Here is a 17,766-nt window from a genome sequence, read left to right on the forward strand (position 1 = left end):
CCTTACAATGGATTTCATGCCATTACCCAGTATCCCACAGATACAATGAGAGGCTGACTCATTTCCTTTCCTCTTCATGGTCTGTTACAATAGAAACTGGGATACCGTATGCTGGGTTTAAAACGCTTAGTATGTCCAGTGGCTCTTGGCGATGCTACCAGCTTTAAGGTGATCACAGCCGGGAGAAGCAATAAGAGAATCACTGCTGGACAGTCTGCATTGGAGGGTTTTGAGTAACTGGGGAGATTTCGTCAGATAATCATTGACTCCACTGCCCCAAACTGATGGATGTCTGTGATGGTCTCTTATTACCTTCAATACCCACCTTGTTTTCTCGCAAATTTCCTTGCCTTGCCTGCCTTGCCTACAGTATTACTGAGCTCACAGTTTCTAATAGAGCCCATAATGAGAATATTTATTTCCTTGTCTTTCACCATCAGGACTGTCAGGAATGCCAGCACAACTCAAGGAACTGGATTTCAGAGCTGCTGACTGCTGCCAGCAGAGACAAGCAAATTTCAGTAGATGTCTACAGAAATGTTTAATATATTTGTGAGTGGGAAGGGGAAAGTATTCAGGTTCATTCATTGTGGAGCAGCACCACAGTGCTTCTTGTGTTTTGCCAAAGATCCCAAAGATATCATTATACCAGGGAGTAGTGGGGCATTTCTTTCTCAATATGCTGTAAGATTAATTTTCAGAGTTGCTGCCATGTTATGAAAGATTAATGTTGTGAAGGTAGCCTGCAGAAGAAATTAGCAAAATCTTCCTTTCTTATTTGATCAAATTCATAATAAGAAGAGAACTGTTAATGTGAGTGAACATCACTTTAACCTAAATAGATGTCCAGTTAATTGCTCTCCTCATATAAAGGACAGGACTTCAATAATGCACATATAGTTTATAAATATGTTTAGTTTTTATTCAGCAATTATTATGTAACGATAGAACTAAAAGGGATCTGAGAGATTTCTTTTAATCTCTTCGTTCAGAGATAAGTAGAGATACAGAATGTGAACATAGTAGCCCAATATCAAATAATTATTTGAAACAGAGCCAGGACCAGAATTCATGTCCTGGACTCCAAATTGAATGCTTATGATACTAACTTGGCCAGAAAATTAAGTCCTAAAGAATAAACCCATTTCTCAGAAGACAAACTGCTGAAATCTAATCTGGATTCTCTGCCGGTCTCAAACACCAGAAACCCGAACGATTCCATACCCTCCATCCAGACTTGGAGGGCTGCCTGTCTCTTCCACGTGCTTATCTATTCACCAAGCTTGAAACGCAAGCCATGTAGCTGTTTTACTAATTGTTATTTCCTGCTAAAAACGTTAGCTGGGGCATTAGGTGAGAAGGAAAAGTTAAAACTTCTGAAGATCGGACAAAAATAAAACGGTGTTTTCAAATTCTCAGTTTAAAATATTTTCTTTTTTCCATCACATGTAAAGCCAAATGGAAAATTAAGGTAATGATAAGGAGAGCAGGTATCAAATTAAATTTGAGCCAAAGTGACCACAAATGGAGTTAATCAATCTTGTCAGCACAAACTGTAGTGAAATCCTAATAAATATCACTAACTATTAAACCTCCAGACTACTGAACTCTGTACGTGCAGTCAGAGTCACCTTACAGTCACCATTAGTCCTTTCCGCAGACACTGCAAACTGCCTACACATCGGCTCTCCGCATTCTCCCTTATTATCAAAATTATGATTTTTTAGGGCCATCATATATCTGTAGAAAATACTTCATTTTTGTGTCTCTTTTGCCACTGGAGTGATCAATGAGACGTCCATAAAAGTCCTTGGGCAAAGCAAACCTTCCATAATACAAAAGCAACTCGAAATGAAGAGACGTCTGACATTTGCCCTGCCCTCTTCCCATTTCTACCTTTCTGCCCTGCACATTTGGTGCCTTAGCCATGCCCCATGTTTAGGACTTCAGAGAAGGATCAAAGAAAGGGCTTGGGTCCTGGACGACATCCCCCCAAAGTGGTGCCAGCTTTATACCACATACCTTTGGAAGTCTTGTGTGTGAGAACAACACAAACCCAAGTCCACTGAAGCCATTGTTAGCTGGGTTTTCAGGGACTTGCAGTCAAATGCATTCCTAACTGATCGAGTCGTTATGAGTCCTTACAAAGTCATCTTGGATTCTGTGGTCAAGGGACTTTGGTTCTGGGTCTGATCCCCTCCCAGACCAACAATGAGATGAAGTGAAGCAAGGCCATCTTTTAATACGATCAAGTTGGAAGCAGTGCTGGCGGTTTTACCTACGTGGCTGTACCAAGCAGCAGGATTCTGATTTTGATTGACTCAGGTATCTTTCCCCTTGAGCCAGGTAGACAGCAGGGAGATGGAACATTTGTACAATCTGATATTTTCCTATCCTAATTATGGGAGGCACTGACGATGCTTCCTCGACACAGAGGGACTTTGGGAATCTCTACAAATGACACGGTCCCCCTTGCTGATGCCAAGAGGGTGAACAATCAGCAAGAAAAATAGCAGCCAGTGACATGTGCACATTTCGGTGCAGAGTTACCTCCAGAATGGGCTGGTGGGCCGCACAGCAGTACCATCCCCTGACCCTGGCGGACAGACACGGTGCTTCTTGTTCTTGTTTTAAAGTTTTCAAGATCTGTTGGGAGAAATAAAGGAAAAGGAGTTGAAAATTTAAAGTCCTAAGACATTATGGAAGACTAATACTACTTCAACAGAGGATAGTCTTCTGCTGAAAAATAGCCTTTGCAGCACCCAGAACAGGGAAATTCAACTTTACCCTCTTCTTGCATGATATTGTCCCATCCTCCATGACTCTATATCTATACTGTAAGGTAGCCACTTGCCACATGTGTCTATTTAAGTTAATAACAGTTAAAATCAAATCAAATGTATGAATTCAGTTCCTTAGTCACACTAGCTGCATCTTAAGTGCTCAAGAGCCACATGTAGCTACTGGTTTCCATACTGGACAGCAGAGAGAGAGAGAACGTTTACATCGGTGCAGAAAGTTTTCTTGGGTAGCACATGTCTGGATGGAGTAAGTGACCTCCCCAACTTCTATCTGTAATTAAATATCATTATCAGGACGTAAATTCGTGTTTTTTGATAGTCAACTGTTTACTTCACAAACCGTTCCATTATATGCAATTATGTTTGTTACTCTATTTGTACCTAGAATATGACTGTCTCTGTCTACACACACACACACATGCTACATACGATGTGTAAACAGACACACGTACACAATTGTTTTATCAAGTTCCTGTGTATTTTAAAATACTTATAAGGTACCGTCCAAGGTTCTGTTTGGAAGAAAGTTCCCCTTTCTCAAGGAGGTCAAATCTGGTTAGAAAGATAAGACGTTACAAGCCCAAACATCACAGTTGGAGTCAGTAAATACACAGTTGCGAATAAGAATGAATTAGTATAAGAAATATGTCTAATAAAGTGACAGACATATTATTGTTCAAAAAGATTTTTCTTTCATCCTTCCAAATGCAAATCCTCTCAGCAATGATTGTTTCAAGTGCCATTTCATTTTTTGTTGTCTGAAACATTTGATGTAATAACCTGTTACCAGATTTGAGGATTATTCTAAGCCAAGTATGTTCTGTAGGGTTGCAAGCCCTGTAGCTGTGCACATCAGAGTTCAGTAACATTTATTGAGTATTTCCTCCATTTTGGCCATTTTGATAAGCATTTTATGGTGATTATTTCAAGCGATCCTAACAACAATTATGAGTTAAGTACCATTAATATCCTCATTTTACAGACTAGAAAAGAGAGGCACTATAACATTTGTTAAACGGTACAACATCAGGGAGTAATGGAGCTAGGAAATAACCCTGGACAGCATTGCTGCAGTTACAAAATGGAATGTTTCCACACTCAGGCTTGGTTTCACGGACTGTTCACAGGGTTAAAAATAATATATACACCGAGCTGAGCTCCCTGTGCTATGCGGCTGCTTCCCACTAGCTATCTATTTTACATTTGGTAGTGTGTATAAGCTCGGTGCTTCGTGACCACCTAGAGAGGTGGGATAGGGAGGGTGGGAGGGAGATGCAAGAGGGAGGAGATATGGGGATATATGTATATGTATAGCTGACTCACTTTGTTATAAAGCAGAAACTAACACACCATTGTAAAGCAATTATACTCCAATAAAGATGTGAAAAAAATAATTTTTACACATACATGTCTTCATTACCAGCTTCTTCTAGAATTAGGCAAATTTGAAGCTAATATATTGTTGCTTTTATCAATTAAGCATACACAAATTTGGCTGCCAGCTCAGCATACAGACATTATGAAAAGAAAGCTTCTGCCCTGTAGGGAGACTCAAGAGTTTGGTGGGCAGGACTGACAGGTAACACCTAATCATGGGAATCCAAAGACTGCTGAAGCTGAGGTGTGCAGGGCGACACCTTGAGGACCCACATGTACTTAGTGCAAAACAAAACATGACTACAATTTAAGTTTTGATGTAATAAAATTCCTTTTATTATATTTCTGATGTAATAAAATTCCTTTTATTCCATGAGTACCAGGTGAGGCTAGGACATGATTTTTTTCTTCTCTTTAAGGAAATGGTTTGAGAAGCTTTCAAAAATGATTAAACTAGAGATTTAAAACACTTCATTATGGAATTAATACTGTAAACCATTATCCCTAAAAATGATACTGAATCATTCTGAATTGTCGCTTCTGCATACAGGATCTTAAAATAAGTCATCTAAGTTTTGGCACAGACATCGCATCCAATCTCCAGAGTTGCATGAAAAATTAAGAACTGATAGGTAATAGAGATCAAGTCTTATCCAGGCAAAATCCACCTTGATTCTGACTAGAGAAAGAGCATTAGGAAATGGGAAAGAAAACGAGAAATATATGCAATGATTTTTTTATCTTGTCCTTATTGAGTTTTAAAAACTGCATTCCTGTTTATTTCCCTATAGTTGATGAGTCCCTGCAGTTCCACAGGATTTGGACAGCTAGAAAAATTGCATTAATCTGGTATTTGAGAAAATATTTCGATAAGATTCTTAGCAGTTAAGTGAAATAGATTCCAGATGGTAAACCCTACCTACATAGTGAATGGAAATATTGCATTTGGGCAGATCTGAGTTTGAAAATCATCTCTGCCATGTATTATGCAACGTTTAATTTTCTCATAAATAACACGAGATGTAATTTATTTTGAAATAAGAATGATGGGAAAAGATTAAATGAGGTAACATTTAAAAAGCACAAAGCCTTTCCTGCTACAAGTTTGGTGCTTACTATATGTTTGTTCTGTTCACTGAGGAATAATGTAATCCAGCGGCAAATCATACCCCTATTATTCCATTTAAGAAAGGGTTTTGAATAGTAAATGCACTCTAGAGAGAGGTAAAGAGGTTAGTCAAAGGCCACCATACTTATGCACATGTTTAAGAAAAGATTGCATGTCCATTACTGGTCTTTTCAGATGTAATTATCCATTCAGATCCTAATTGCTAGCAGCATGATAATTTTCCAAATTAAAGAACTATGTGTGTATGAATGGGTATTTTTTTTAAACTTGGACATGGCCAGGCCTTTCCCAGAAATATTCTCATATATATTATCTTATTTAGGGTCATTTTATCTCCAAAGACTTGGTACTATGTAATGATCAGTAGCAACAGGCATTCCAAGTTAGAATACGTTATAGATAATGTTATGTCATCATGACCGTAGCACGCATAGCAACATTGGATCTACTTGCAAAATGTATTGAGTTCATACCATGTGCTAACAAATTTTCACACAGATCTCATTTAATTCCATTATAATTTTAATTCCCAATTTTCAGGTGATGTAACTGAAGTTCAGAACCTTCTTCACACACTGAGAAAGTGGCCAGAAGAATACAAACTCATCTGTCTCTCTTCAAACCCACCACTATCAAGTACCAGAATCCATCATTTCCCCACTGACTTAGTGAAGCCAGTGAAAAAGGGCATTCAAAGTAGTTACTTCACATCCTAGGGACCAAAAAAAAAACCAAAAAACAAACAAACAAACAAACAAAAAAAAACAGTTTGTTTGAACGAATTTTATGCTCTTCAGTGAATATGTAAGAAAGACCACATTTCAACGCACAATGCGATGAGTCGGTACATTTCATTCCAAAGTTTCTATTTCTCTGCTTTTCCTTGCGGGTGATCACTTGATGGGGGGATTTTAAACATCAGGTGCAAAGGATGGAGTCGAACAAGGAGAAAACAATCAGAAACCACCATATTAAAAAGCAGGAATGCTGCATTGTTACGGAAGTAGCTGAACAATGACACGTGGGTAATACTCCCTTTAGCTCTGGGCAGCGAGTTACTAAAGGTAGTTGGATAAATGATAGTTACTAAAGGTACTTGAATAAATGATGTACTCGTATGACAAGGAATTAATATCCATGTACTGTGGTTTCTCAAAATGTTTTTTGCAGCTTTGTATATGGTTCATTGAAAAGTGACTTGTAGAATTTTTTAAAAAATGAGTGACCATACATTTTGGTGTTGACTTCATTCATCAGCATTTTATATAACTTTTTCCAGAAATCATGGGCTAAAAAATGCACAGTTTTGTGGCAGATGTGTTTTCCTATCATGTTTTTCCGTGAAAACTGTCCTTTATTCTTCTGTAAGATATAATGTTAGCACTTTATTTTTACATGAGGTTTTAAAAATTACACTATTATACCACTTGGAATGTGTAGCTCATTGAGAGCTTAGAGGAAGTGCTTTAGCAGCTAAATTCCTTGAGGAGTAAAAGTGTACAAAGGTCTTAAAGCTGCAACATGAGATAAATAATAAAAGCCTTAATATATGAAAACATTTGGAATTCAGGCCACAAAGTAAATCAGAGAGTGAGGGGGAAAAATCTCCAGATATTTACTGTCTGGAAAGTTATTAAATTTTTAGAGCTGGGGATGAGGTAGTTTATAAAAAATACCTGGATGGGTCGAAAGAAAACAAAATCGAGGGTCCAAGATATTTTTTGAGAAATAATAACAGTAAATAAGGAAAAGTAACATTTTGGCCATCATTAAGAGACTGCCCATCACACTTATGAACAGGAGGAGTTAAAGCCATCCACAGGGTGGAGCCAGAGAAGAAGAGAAAGGTTAATGAGATAGTAACATACATCATGCTTTGTCAAGAATCCACAGAGGGGCAGGAGAAGAGGAAAGAGGAAAAATGATACAGTAAATCATGCAAGTAATGCACATATTTTTAAGGCATGTATTATTTACTACAAGTTAAAAAAAGACCTATTCACTTTTTTCCTGACTTGGGTAGACCTGGATTCTATTAATTCTCACAGGGTGACTTTAGAACAAGAAATTGTCAGTGACAGTTGCCTTTGTTACTGCTTCCTTCAATTTTGAAAGAAGCAATCAATAAAAAAATCCATATCAGCTTGGAAAAATGGTCAAGTGATATATTTGTTATGAACATAATTTCCATAATGATGATTACACTATTTATTTTAAAAAGAGGTATTTGGGGGCATAACTTCAAAAACCAGTTATCATGCAGCATATCTAAAATTATGTCTTGACTCTGACATTTGCTCCTTGAGTGTGTACATATGTGGATTTGCATGGCTTCTTGGATTTTAGGGACTCAGAATGACAATAAGTCTAACTTTACAAAAACCTATGGGTGGCAAAGTCACATTTTTTACATTCTTTCCACACAAGAAGGAAGAAATCATTAGGGAGACTGGCATGGCTGACGGGTTTTTCCTGTGAGAGTGTATACAGCAAGAGGAAGAATTACTTACTGGTTTAGCACACTGGCTCTGGAGTCAGAAGGACCTGAGCACAAACTCGGTACTCTCACTCTTTAGCTGTACGATGTGGGTGAGTACTCTCCTTGAACTTCAGTTTCTTCACTTCTAATATCAGGAAAATAATTCCTATCTCACACGCCTCTTTAGAGATTACGATCATGAATACAAAGCACTTAACACAAGTAGTCTGTAGATGCTAGCACTATGATTATCATTTCTGAGCACCACAGGAAAGTCTACAGAAAGTGACTCACTGGGGCAAAGCTAGTGATTCCAAACTTCCACCAGATAAAGTAACAGTAGTCAGGTCAATCCCACTGTGGAAAAATAAGCTGATAAGACTTAAAACACCTCTTCTTTTGCTGGTCTTAACTGTGTTTTCAAGTCTAGACTGGTGCTAAAGTAAGCCAGATACCTTATTCTTTGCAGTGCATAGAGTGTACTCTTCATGTGACTTAAAATTAAGATATATTCACATATACTGAATTCAGATAATTTTCCTTAAGAAATTCCTATGATGGTAAATTCTGAGCAGGTATTACTTTTTAATGTCAAGGTGGGAATTATCATTTTCATAAAACAGTAAAAACTGATGTTTGTGTATCTTTATAAAGGATACAAAATATTGTCATTTTAAAAGAGAAATAAAAGATGAAACATTTACTGATTATATAAATTTACTTGTTACACTTAAAATTTGAGGAGTTTACACTGCATGCCAGACGAAAATAGAATGGATATAAATGGAACTGGAAAAAATATATATATACATACATTATATGTTTGTCAGTATCTTGCTTTTCCTATGTCATTAATTTTTCCATTTGTTTAGACAGCCTTCAGCAAATACTTTTTGAGTTCCTCTTTTCCTCCAAGTATTGGTGTCAGCCATTTTATCTCTCCAACAACGAAGTAAAACAAAACAATCAAAACCCTATGGATATGCTCAATATCTGACATTAAATATCCCAATTTGTTGGCAGTTTAAAGTAAGGGTCCAAAATCTGATTCTAGGTAGCGGTTTGACTTTGAAAAGAAAAGCCAATCTCTTTCCTGGAGATCTTTGTACAGATAACAAAGGACCTTATCAGTATTCCTAAATTAATGTACACACACTTTACAAATGACTCAGTTATAGAAATTGTTTATGACCTTCTTTCATAGCCTAATGCTACGGCTATCGACATCCCTATGAAAATCCTTAGAGCACATGTTTCAAAGTGAAAAAGGAAGAACTTATGAGAGCTCTCCCAGGTGCTGATTCTGACCCTCGCAATGTTTTCCCTCTGTCTGCATTTTTCCTCAACCTCTTTAGTCATATCAGATGAAAGTCTATAATTTAGGGATTACTTTGGAATTATACAAATGTCATTTTAAACCCATATATGGCTGCAAATGCATTACCTTGCCATGAGTCACTTACAGTGAAGAATTAATTAATTCAAAGACATTGTTTCCTCTTAAATAAATAAGAGCAGTATGGATTCTCTGAATGTGAGTTTTGATTAACCAAAAAAGAAACAAAGAAAATGTAATCTATGGAGTATTAAGGAAGGCAATGTAGGGCTGAGAAAGCTCAAAAAAGGAATAATGACTTAAAAATACTCTTAAATTGGATTTTCTTCACAGGTGTTTCTTACTGAAAGAGTTATATACCAACAAAACTATCTGTAAACAATACTAGTTCCTCACTCAAAATTCTTTACCTTATTTTTTTTTTTTTGTAGAAGAGCTGAAAAGGAAAAAGAAAGAATATATATAGGATGAGAAAGGTGTGTGCAGATTGCCAAAGACAAATTTGACTGGGGTCAGCAATTCTGCATTTAGCAAGAGGTTATTCTCCTCTTTATCTTCCTGAACCACATTATTACAGCTCTTTTTCTGTCCGGTAAAAAAACCTAGGCAAGACCTGAAAATAGCAAAATGAATGTTACCTGTTAAGGAGGTTTCTGTGGGCTGATTTGGAAATTTAATTACTTTTGTAAATATTAACTCTTTGGGAGAAATGTAAGGCCAGTTTCAAGTAACTTATGTAAAGAACACAGTTTCTAACTTTCCACGCATTCATTCATTAAATCCTCACAATAACTCTATGATGTAAGTATTATTACTGATTCCACTTCACAGAAAGAAAAAAAAACCATATCCAAGATCACAGTCCTAGTATAAGGAAGAGTGTGGATTAGACCCCAGCTCTTCTTTGACCCACAAGTCCATGTATTTAGCCTCTATTCTATACTGAATTAAATAACAGGAAGGAAACAACACATGTTGATATTCTGGTTGACTATTTGAGACTCATATTTTTTTACCCCTCTGCTATTATTTTCTTGACTTTACAAGAAAATAAAGGTTGCTTTGCTGCCCTTTTCCCTGTAAGTGTATGACTTTCCTGATAGCTATTTTTATTTCTGACTTCAGATTTTTTTCTTTCCTCACTGCTTTCACATACTCTATTTTACCTAGACCTTCATGCTATTTCAGAAGCCAAAGAACAACCCAGTTTCAGATGTTTGAGTTTCCCTGCATGTTCCATAAAACTGTGCACCTACCAGACTCATGAGATTACTGTGATTAGTACAATCTGGCATCATAAATATGGTTGTTCTGCTTTGGAGACAGGTGCCCTGAAACACAAGCTATTATTACCAGCATTTTTCTCTACAGGAGCACATCTCCTTTTGCATATCATCCTGACTCAGGAGTGTTAATGGTTAGGCATCTGCATTCTCTATCTTTGGTTTCATACTTATACAACACAAAGAGAAACAAAAGTTTCAGAAAACCATTTGGCCTAGAAAATTTTAGAACAAAATACAGACTCTTCGCTGAGCTCTACAATAGCCCTTAGGGATCTGATCCTTGCCCAGGTCCACAGTCTCACCGCCTGTTAGGTTCCCCCTTACTTATTTATACTGCAACAACCACGTTTTGCTTTCTCTTCTTCAAACCCCTTAAGGCTAATCCTGTTTCAGGACCTTTGAACTTGCTGTTCTCTTTGCTTGGAATGCTCTTTACCCATCTTTTAGCTTATCATGCTCATTCTTCGGAATTCAATTCAGATGTCGCCTCCTCAGAGTAGCCTTCGCTGAGTTTTTAACCTGAAGTAGCCCACCACGCAGCTCCGGTTACTCTCTATCACATCACCTCTTTATTATGTCTTTCATAGCGATCATCACCAACATCTGCGATTACTTTGTTCAGTTATATGATATTTGGTTTATTGTTCCTTCCCCCCGCCCCACCCCCAAAATGAAGGCTCAACAGAGGCAGGAATCTTTTCAGTCTTTATCAGGCTATGTATAGCACAGTGCCCCAAACATGTCTAATACATGTCATGTGCTTAGTTACTATCTGCTGAGCACTTTCCTGTGGAAAGCACTGTTCCCTTTCCTGCTTCACACACTGAGGTGGTGGTCAGGAGACTTGCTGGAGTAGGGTGAACCTTCTAGTAATATCTGTCCATATGACACACTGTCTTCCAGCGTCTTGGCTACGACGGACCTTTGTGTGCTCAATGACCAGGGATGCTCTAAAAGATAACTTCAAGAAAAGGTCTTTAATCAACTGCACCGAGCCACCTATGATGCCTTAAAATGAAATTTAAAATGAAACCTTAGAGGCACACTAAGATTGGAATGCAAGCAGCATATGAGAAAAATGCATTGCTTGGCAAAAGAAACATTCTCTCACCCACTGACACCTGCCCCAGGGAACACTCGAGAAGAGGAAAACATGAAAGGACATCATGCAAATTGCACAGGCTTGCTGCTCTTTGTAATCAGGGCTGTTATCAGCTAGTCAGGGATATATCCTATAATTATCTGTTCTTCACCTAGTGTGAGAGTTCTACAGCTTGATAGACTTATGATCATTACAGTTTTGATGGAAAGAAATGTGAACCTTCATTCTGAACTTTTATTTCATAGGCTTTTTTTCTCCCCTCTGAAAATTAAAATTAGAAAGTTGTAATTCATTGTCCAAGTCTTCCTAAGAAACGGGCAACCCTAGTGGGCAAGTCAGATATATTCAAGTAACATTAGAATAAATATTCTCTGAAGAAATGCTGAAAAGGCACTGCATCAAGAGGACATCGTAAAGCTGCTAATCTACAGGAAAAACTTTGGGGGTGTATTACTGGATGGAGATATATGGGCCACAGATCATGATAAAAACCCAGAGACCACAACTCGACCAGCCAAACGGTTGGTCATGAAAAACCTTGCTTTAAAGTGAAGGGAAATTGCTTCATCTTTGACTTTTTCAGTCAATTTCTTTTCTTTTGTTAAGCTTTCAGGGGTACAGCCTGAGTAATGAGATGGCTAGCGAATTTGCCTCACACTTAATGGCAGTGGATACAATCTCTGAAGGAAGAGGGGCAATTTCTCACTCCTTGATCAAAAATAAAATTAGGTAGATGTTCATATACTTAAACTGGCTCTTAATTCTATCCAAAAAAGTAGGCATTTTCCCCAAGCAGCTTGGGAGGAAATTACTCTGATGGTTAACTTTAAAGGGAGAGGCAAATTTTACTAGTATTTCCTGACACCAATGCTCTGCAGAAGTTTTGCTTTAAAAGCAAGTAGAAGACTCCTCACTATGTACTCAGTTTGGGATTTCTGAACTAATAAAATAGGGATTGGTGACTCATAACAAAAAATGCCAGTCGTGCTTAAATTCATCGCTCCTAAGAAATTGGACATGTTCTGCCACACAGCTATTTGGGGGAAATCAAAGCTTTTGGAAGTAACAGGTTTGTTTAACCACTGGCTCATAGAGGGCTATTTCTTTTCTCTTTTCCTTCCCCTTCTCTGAGTATAAAACATTTCTTGGGACACTGGATGCTGAATTAGCTGTATACTGGTTAAAATTTTTTAAGGGCATAAAAAATGCTGTATATGGATGAAATTCCCAGATGAAGAGCAGCTGTTATTTATGTTGAATTTAAGTTGATTCGGCAACTCCAACCATATATTTTTATCTCATTTAATTACAGTTTTGAAAATAAAACCATCATCAAATATACATGCAAGCCATGTGTTTATTCATCATCTATTTAGACTTTGCTATGGGGGCTGTTTTACCGTTCCATTCACACAGAGAAATCAGAGATAAGGCTGCACTGTGGTAAAACTGCCAGTTTTTGGAAATGTCATCACTCAAGCACCTTGCTTTTAAATACACCCTGAGAACCAATACAGATTCATTCAATACCTGTAATAGGCCTCTAATGAGCATCTATTATATGCCAGCCACTGTTTTAGGCACTGGGGTTACATCACTGAAAAATAAAACAAAACAGATCGCTCCCCTTAAAGAAGGTAAAGTGGGTGAAAGGACCATAAAAAAAAAATAAATCATACATAGCATCTTTGAGGGTGATAAGTGCTATAAAAAATAAGTCAGGGAAACAGGAATGGGAACTGGCATAAAAACTATAAAAGAGGAAGATAATATAAAAGTAGGATCTTGCTACTTTCCATCCCACTTCCAAATGTGGAGAAATAAATCACTCTCTCTCTGCCGAGTCAGCTCCTGGCCCCCACGGAGGCTGCAGAGAAGGGCAAAAAGTAGTGTCAAGCAACACAGCTGTCCTGATTTAGTTTTGTACTTTCGTATTTATAACTGAAGTTGAAGTCTCCTTAGTTCAGGTAACACCTGAGGAAACTAATAAATAAGTATTTTCATCTTCCATCTAAAAGTTTCAAAGAGTGCTAACTTCTTGGTAACTGAGGAAGTAGGAGAAACAATTGAGCAGGCATACTAAAATATACACTGATTTCCTAAGGGAAGATAATTACCAAACCAGTATTGTGATAACTTATGCTCTGCTTTAGACTGTTTTCTGCCTCAGAAATCCTACAAAGCTAGAGAATTTCAGAGGTGGGAAGATCTTACTGTCTGTCTCAGTCTGTTCGGGTGGCTATAACAAATATGCCATAGATGGGGTGTCTTATAAGACTGAGAAGTCCTAGATGAAGGTGCTGGCAGACCTGGCGTCTAGTGAGGAATTGCTTACAGGTTTGCAGATGGCCGTCTTCTCACCGTATCCTCACATGGTAGAAAGCGAAGAGAGAGGAAACTCTTCGTGTCTCTTCTCATAATGGAACTGACCCATTCAAGAGGGCTCCACCCTCATAACCTAATTACCTCCCAAATGCTCAACCTCTTTATAAGAGCACTTTGCCAGGGGGTGACGGTTAGAATTTCAACATATGAATTTGGGGGGAGACGCAAACATTCAGTCCACAACAGCATCCTTTCTTCAATCTGAACTCCCTCCCTTGCCCCCCTCCCTTCTTTCCTTCTCTCCATCAATATAATTTATGGTACCATGTGTGGTGGATGCTGTGGAGAATATTATGGTAAGTTGAACATGATGCCTGACCTCAAGAGGTTTCCAATTTTGATTAGACAGGCACATAAAGAACTCTACTGGAAGGTACAAAGGAAGTAGTCAGTGCTATACAGCTGTAGAGAGAAAGCGCTATGGGAGTTGATAAGAAGTACTTTTTGCTGGGGTGATTCATCCAGTCAGCATTTCAGCTGCACAAATGACGGATCCAAGTATATGGATCTTGGATCTGGGTTTTAATTTAAGTCAATACCCAGGACCTGTTTCCTCTCCATCTCTTAAGTCAGTACCCAGGACCTGTTTCCTCTCCATCTCTATCTCAGCCCTGCTCATTCCTCTCACTTTCTCTCCTACAGATCAAAGCTCACAGACAGCACAGGGCACTGCCTCACTCCTACTCAAGGTGTGACTGGATTCTTATGAGAACTGTAGCATCAAGGATGTCCAGGTCAGTTGCTCAAACCCATCAAACCTAGACTCTGTCAACCATTGAGACTACTAGTTTTCACAGGAGACAAGCTCATATGCAACTCTAGCCTTATCTTCAGAGAGCTGACGTGCCATCTTTCCATCTTCACAACATCACTCCTGAGGTCATTTTCCAGCTCAACATCGCTGGGTATATCTCTGCCTCACAACTTTAAGGCTAGAGTTTTCAGAATATTTCAGCACAATCTCCACTGTCACAAGACACTCTACAGCAACTCTACAACCTCACTGTGGCACTTGGATTTCCACAGACTTCTTTAAACGTTGTAGGCGAAGCCTACATCTGTGTATAAGGATGCTACACAGCACAGCAAGTGACAGGCCCATTTTTAAATGTACCTAAAGTGTGTGTGTGTGTGTGTGTGTGTGTGTGTGTGTGTGTGTGTGTGTGTGTGTGTGTAGTTGGGTGAGCTCGTGAAGGTATTACAGATCACTGCTGAGGCATCCTGGGACTTAAGTGATGATGCAATGCTCACATCTTTCTTGCTCAGTTGGAAGTTTGGTACTAATTCAGAGGTGGCTCTGGGTTGCAGTAATAATAATAGTAATGACAGCTAAGATTTATTGAGTGCTTACTATGTACCAGGTACTATTTTAAGCACTTTTCAGGTATTAACTCATTTAATCTTCTCAACGATACCAGAAATAGGTACTATTTATTCCCTTTTATCTATGAGGAAATGGAGGCAAAGAAAGTGAAATCATTTGTTCAGGTTCACACTGATAGTAAATAATAATGCCAGCATTCTAACCCAGGCTTGTCTGCTTCCAGATAACCTGACGTTTTTCTTTATTTTGAATTTTTGTCAATCTGGTATATAAATGGCAATCCATGATTTCTAATTTGCATTTCTTCAGTTACTAATAAAGCTGTTTGTTTTTTTTCATGTTTATGGGCCACCCACATTATATCATTCTTAAAATGCCAATTCATGTCTTTTACCTAGTCACCTAGTGGACTTGTATTTATTCTTACTGATTCATTGATGTTCTTTATATATTTGGGACTTTCTGTTTGTCAGTTATATTTTTATAATTATCTTCTTCTGGTACATGACTTTCTTCCCCATTCTCTTTCTAGTATTTTTTGATGACTGGAAGTCTTCTGAATGTATCAATCTTTGCTTTAAGGCTAACATTCTTAGTTTCTTACCTAAGACTCTCTTCCTTATCCCAAAGTCATAAGGATATTCTCTGCTACTTTGTTTTCTAAAAAGATTAAAGTTTTGTTATTCTCATTTAAGTTCTTGTACTCAATCACAGCACAACACTATCAGGTATCAACAGACAGGTCTCAGCACTGATGGAATTATGTCCTATAAAATTGCTGCAAACACTTATTTAGTGAATACCGTACTGCTGTTCTAAAGGTAATTACAGGGTTAGGTTTCTGTGAGTCTCTGCTCACAACATTTTCATCCACTGATTAACACATAACCTTGTATTATGTGTGTTTATATTTAAATACAGCTTTTAAATATATAATGTTGATTCACTAACATTAACTCAATGTCAACACCACTGTAACTTACGCCTGAATAAAGCTTACCTAACACATGTATTTTCTCTGTAAGGCACAGCACAGCCTTCTCAAGCTTAGGAACACTAGACAGTACTAAAGTACTACACTTTGGGCTATTTTAAACAGCAAAATTACCAACAAAGAGCATAAAAACGCAAAAAAAAAAGAAAAGAGACACTAAAAAGACTGCAAAAAGAACACTGTTTAATTAATGCACAGAAATCTCTTGCATATATACTAATATATGCAAGATATATACTAATATATACTAGTATATATTAGTATATAATATATACTAATATATACTAGTATATATACTAATATATACTAATGATGAAAAATCTGAAAGAGTAGTTAAGGAAACACCCCCATTTACCACTGCAACAAAAAGAATAAAAAACCTAGGAATAAACCTACCTAAGGGGACAAAAGACCTGTATGCAGAAAACTGTAAGACAGTGATGAAAGAAATTAAAGCTGATACAAACAGATGGAGACATATACCATGCTCTTGGATTGGAAGAATCAACATTGTGAAAATGACTCTACTACCCAAAGCAATCTACAGATTCAATGCAATCCCTATCAAACTACCAATGACATTTTTCACAGAACTAGAACAAAAAATTGCACAATTTCTATGGAAACACAAAAGACCCCGAATAGCCAAAGCAACCTTGAGAAAGAAAAATGGAGGTGCAGGAATCAGGCTCCCTGATTCAGACTATACTACAAAGCTACAGTAATCAAGACAGGATGGTACTGGCACAAAAACAGAAATATAGATCAATGGAACAGAACAGAAAGCCCAGAGATAAACCCACACACATAAGGTCACCTTATTTTTCATAAAGGAGGCAAGAATATACAATGGACAAAAGACAGCCTCTTCAATAAGTGGTGCTGGGAAAACTGGACAGCTACATGTAAAACAATGAAATTAGAATGCTCCCTAACACCATACACAATAATAAACTCAAAATGGATTAGAGACCTAAATATAAGACCAGACACTATAAAACTCTTAGAGGAAAACATAGGAAGAACACTCTTTGACATAAATCACAGCAAGATCCTTTTTGACCCACCTCCTAGAGACATGGAAATAAAAACAAAAATAAACAAATAGGACCTAGTGAAACTCAAAAGCTTTTGCACAGCAAAGGAAACCATAAACAAGATGAAAAGACAACCCTCAGAATGGGAGAAAATATTTGCAAATGAAGCAACTCACAGAGGATTAATCTTCAAAATTACAAGCAGCTCATGCAGCTCAATATCAATAAAACAAACAACCCATGCCCCAAATGGGCAGAAGACTTAAATAGACATTTCTCCAAAGAAGATATACAGATCGCCAACAAACACACGAAAGGATGCTCAACATCATTAATCATTAGAGAAATGCTAATCAAAACTACAATGAGATATCACCTCACACCAGTCAGAATGGCTATCATTAAGAAATCTACAAACAACAAATGCTGGAGAGGGTGTGGAGAAAAGGGAACCCTCTTGCACTGTTGGTTGGAATGTAAATTGATACAGGCACTATGGAGAACAGTATAGAGGTT

General features: G+C 37.6%; 1 protein-coding gene across 3 annotated transcripts in view; it reads right to left on the reverse strand.

The window, feature by feature from the left end:
• CNTN4 (contactin 4) overlaps nt 1–17,766 on the reverse strand; it is a 958,070-nt gene that overhangs the window by 244,056 nt on the left and 696,248 nt on the right. For all 3 annotated transcript variants that reach the window (XM_067043593.1, XM_067043596.1, XM_067043595.1), the window contains one exon: nt 2,551–2,646. In XM_067043593.1, coding sequence (XP_066899694.1) covers nt 2,551–2,646 — 96 coding nt within the window. The remainder of the gene's footprint in view (nt 1–2,550; nt 2,647–17,766) is intronic.

Source organism: Kogia breviceps, chromosome 10 (assembly GCF_026419965.1).
Source record: "Kogia breviceps isolate mKogBre1 chromosome 10, mKogBre1 haplotype 1, whole genome shotgun sequence".
In the NCBI taxonomy this organism is placed as follows: Eukaryota; Metazoa; Chordata; class Mammalia; order Artiodactyla; family Physeteridae; genus Kogia; species Kogia breviceps.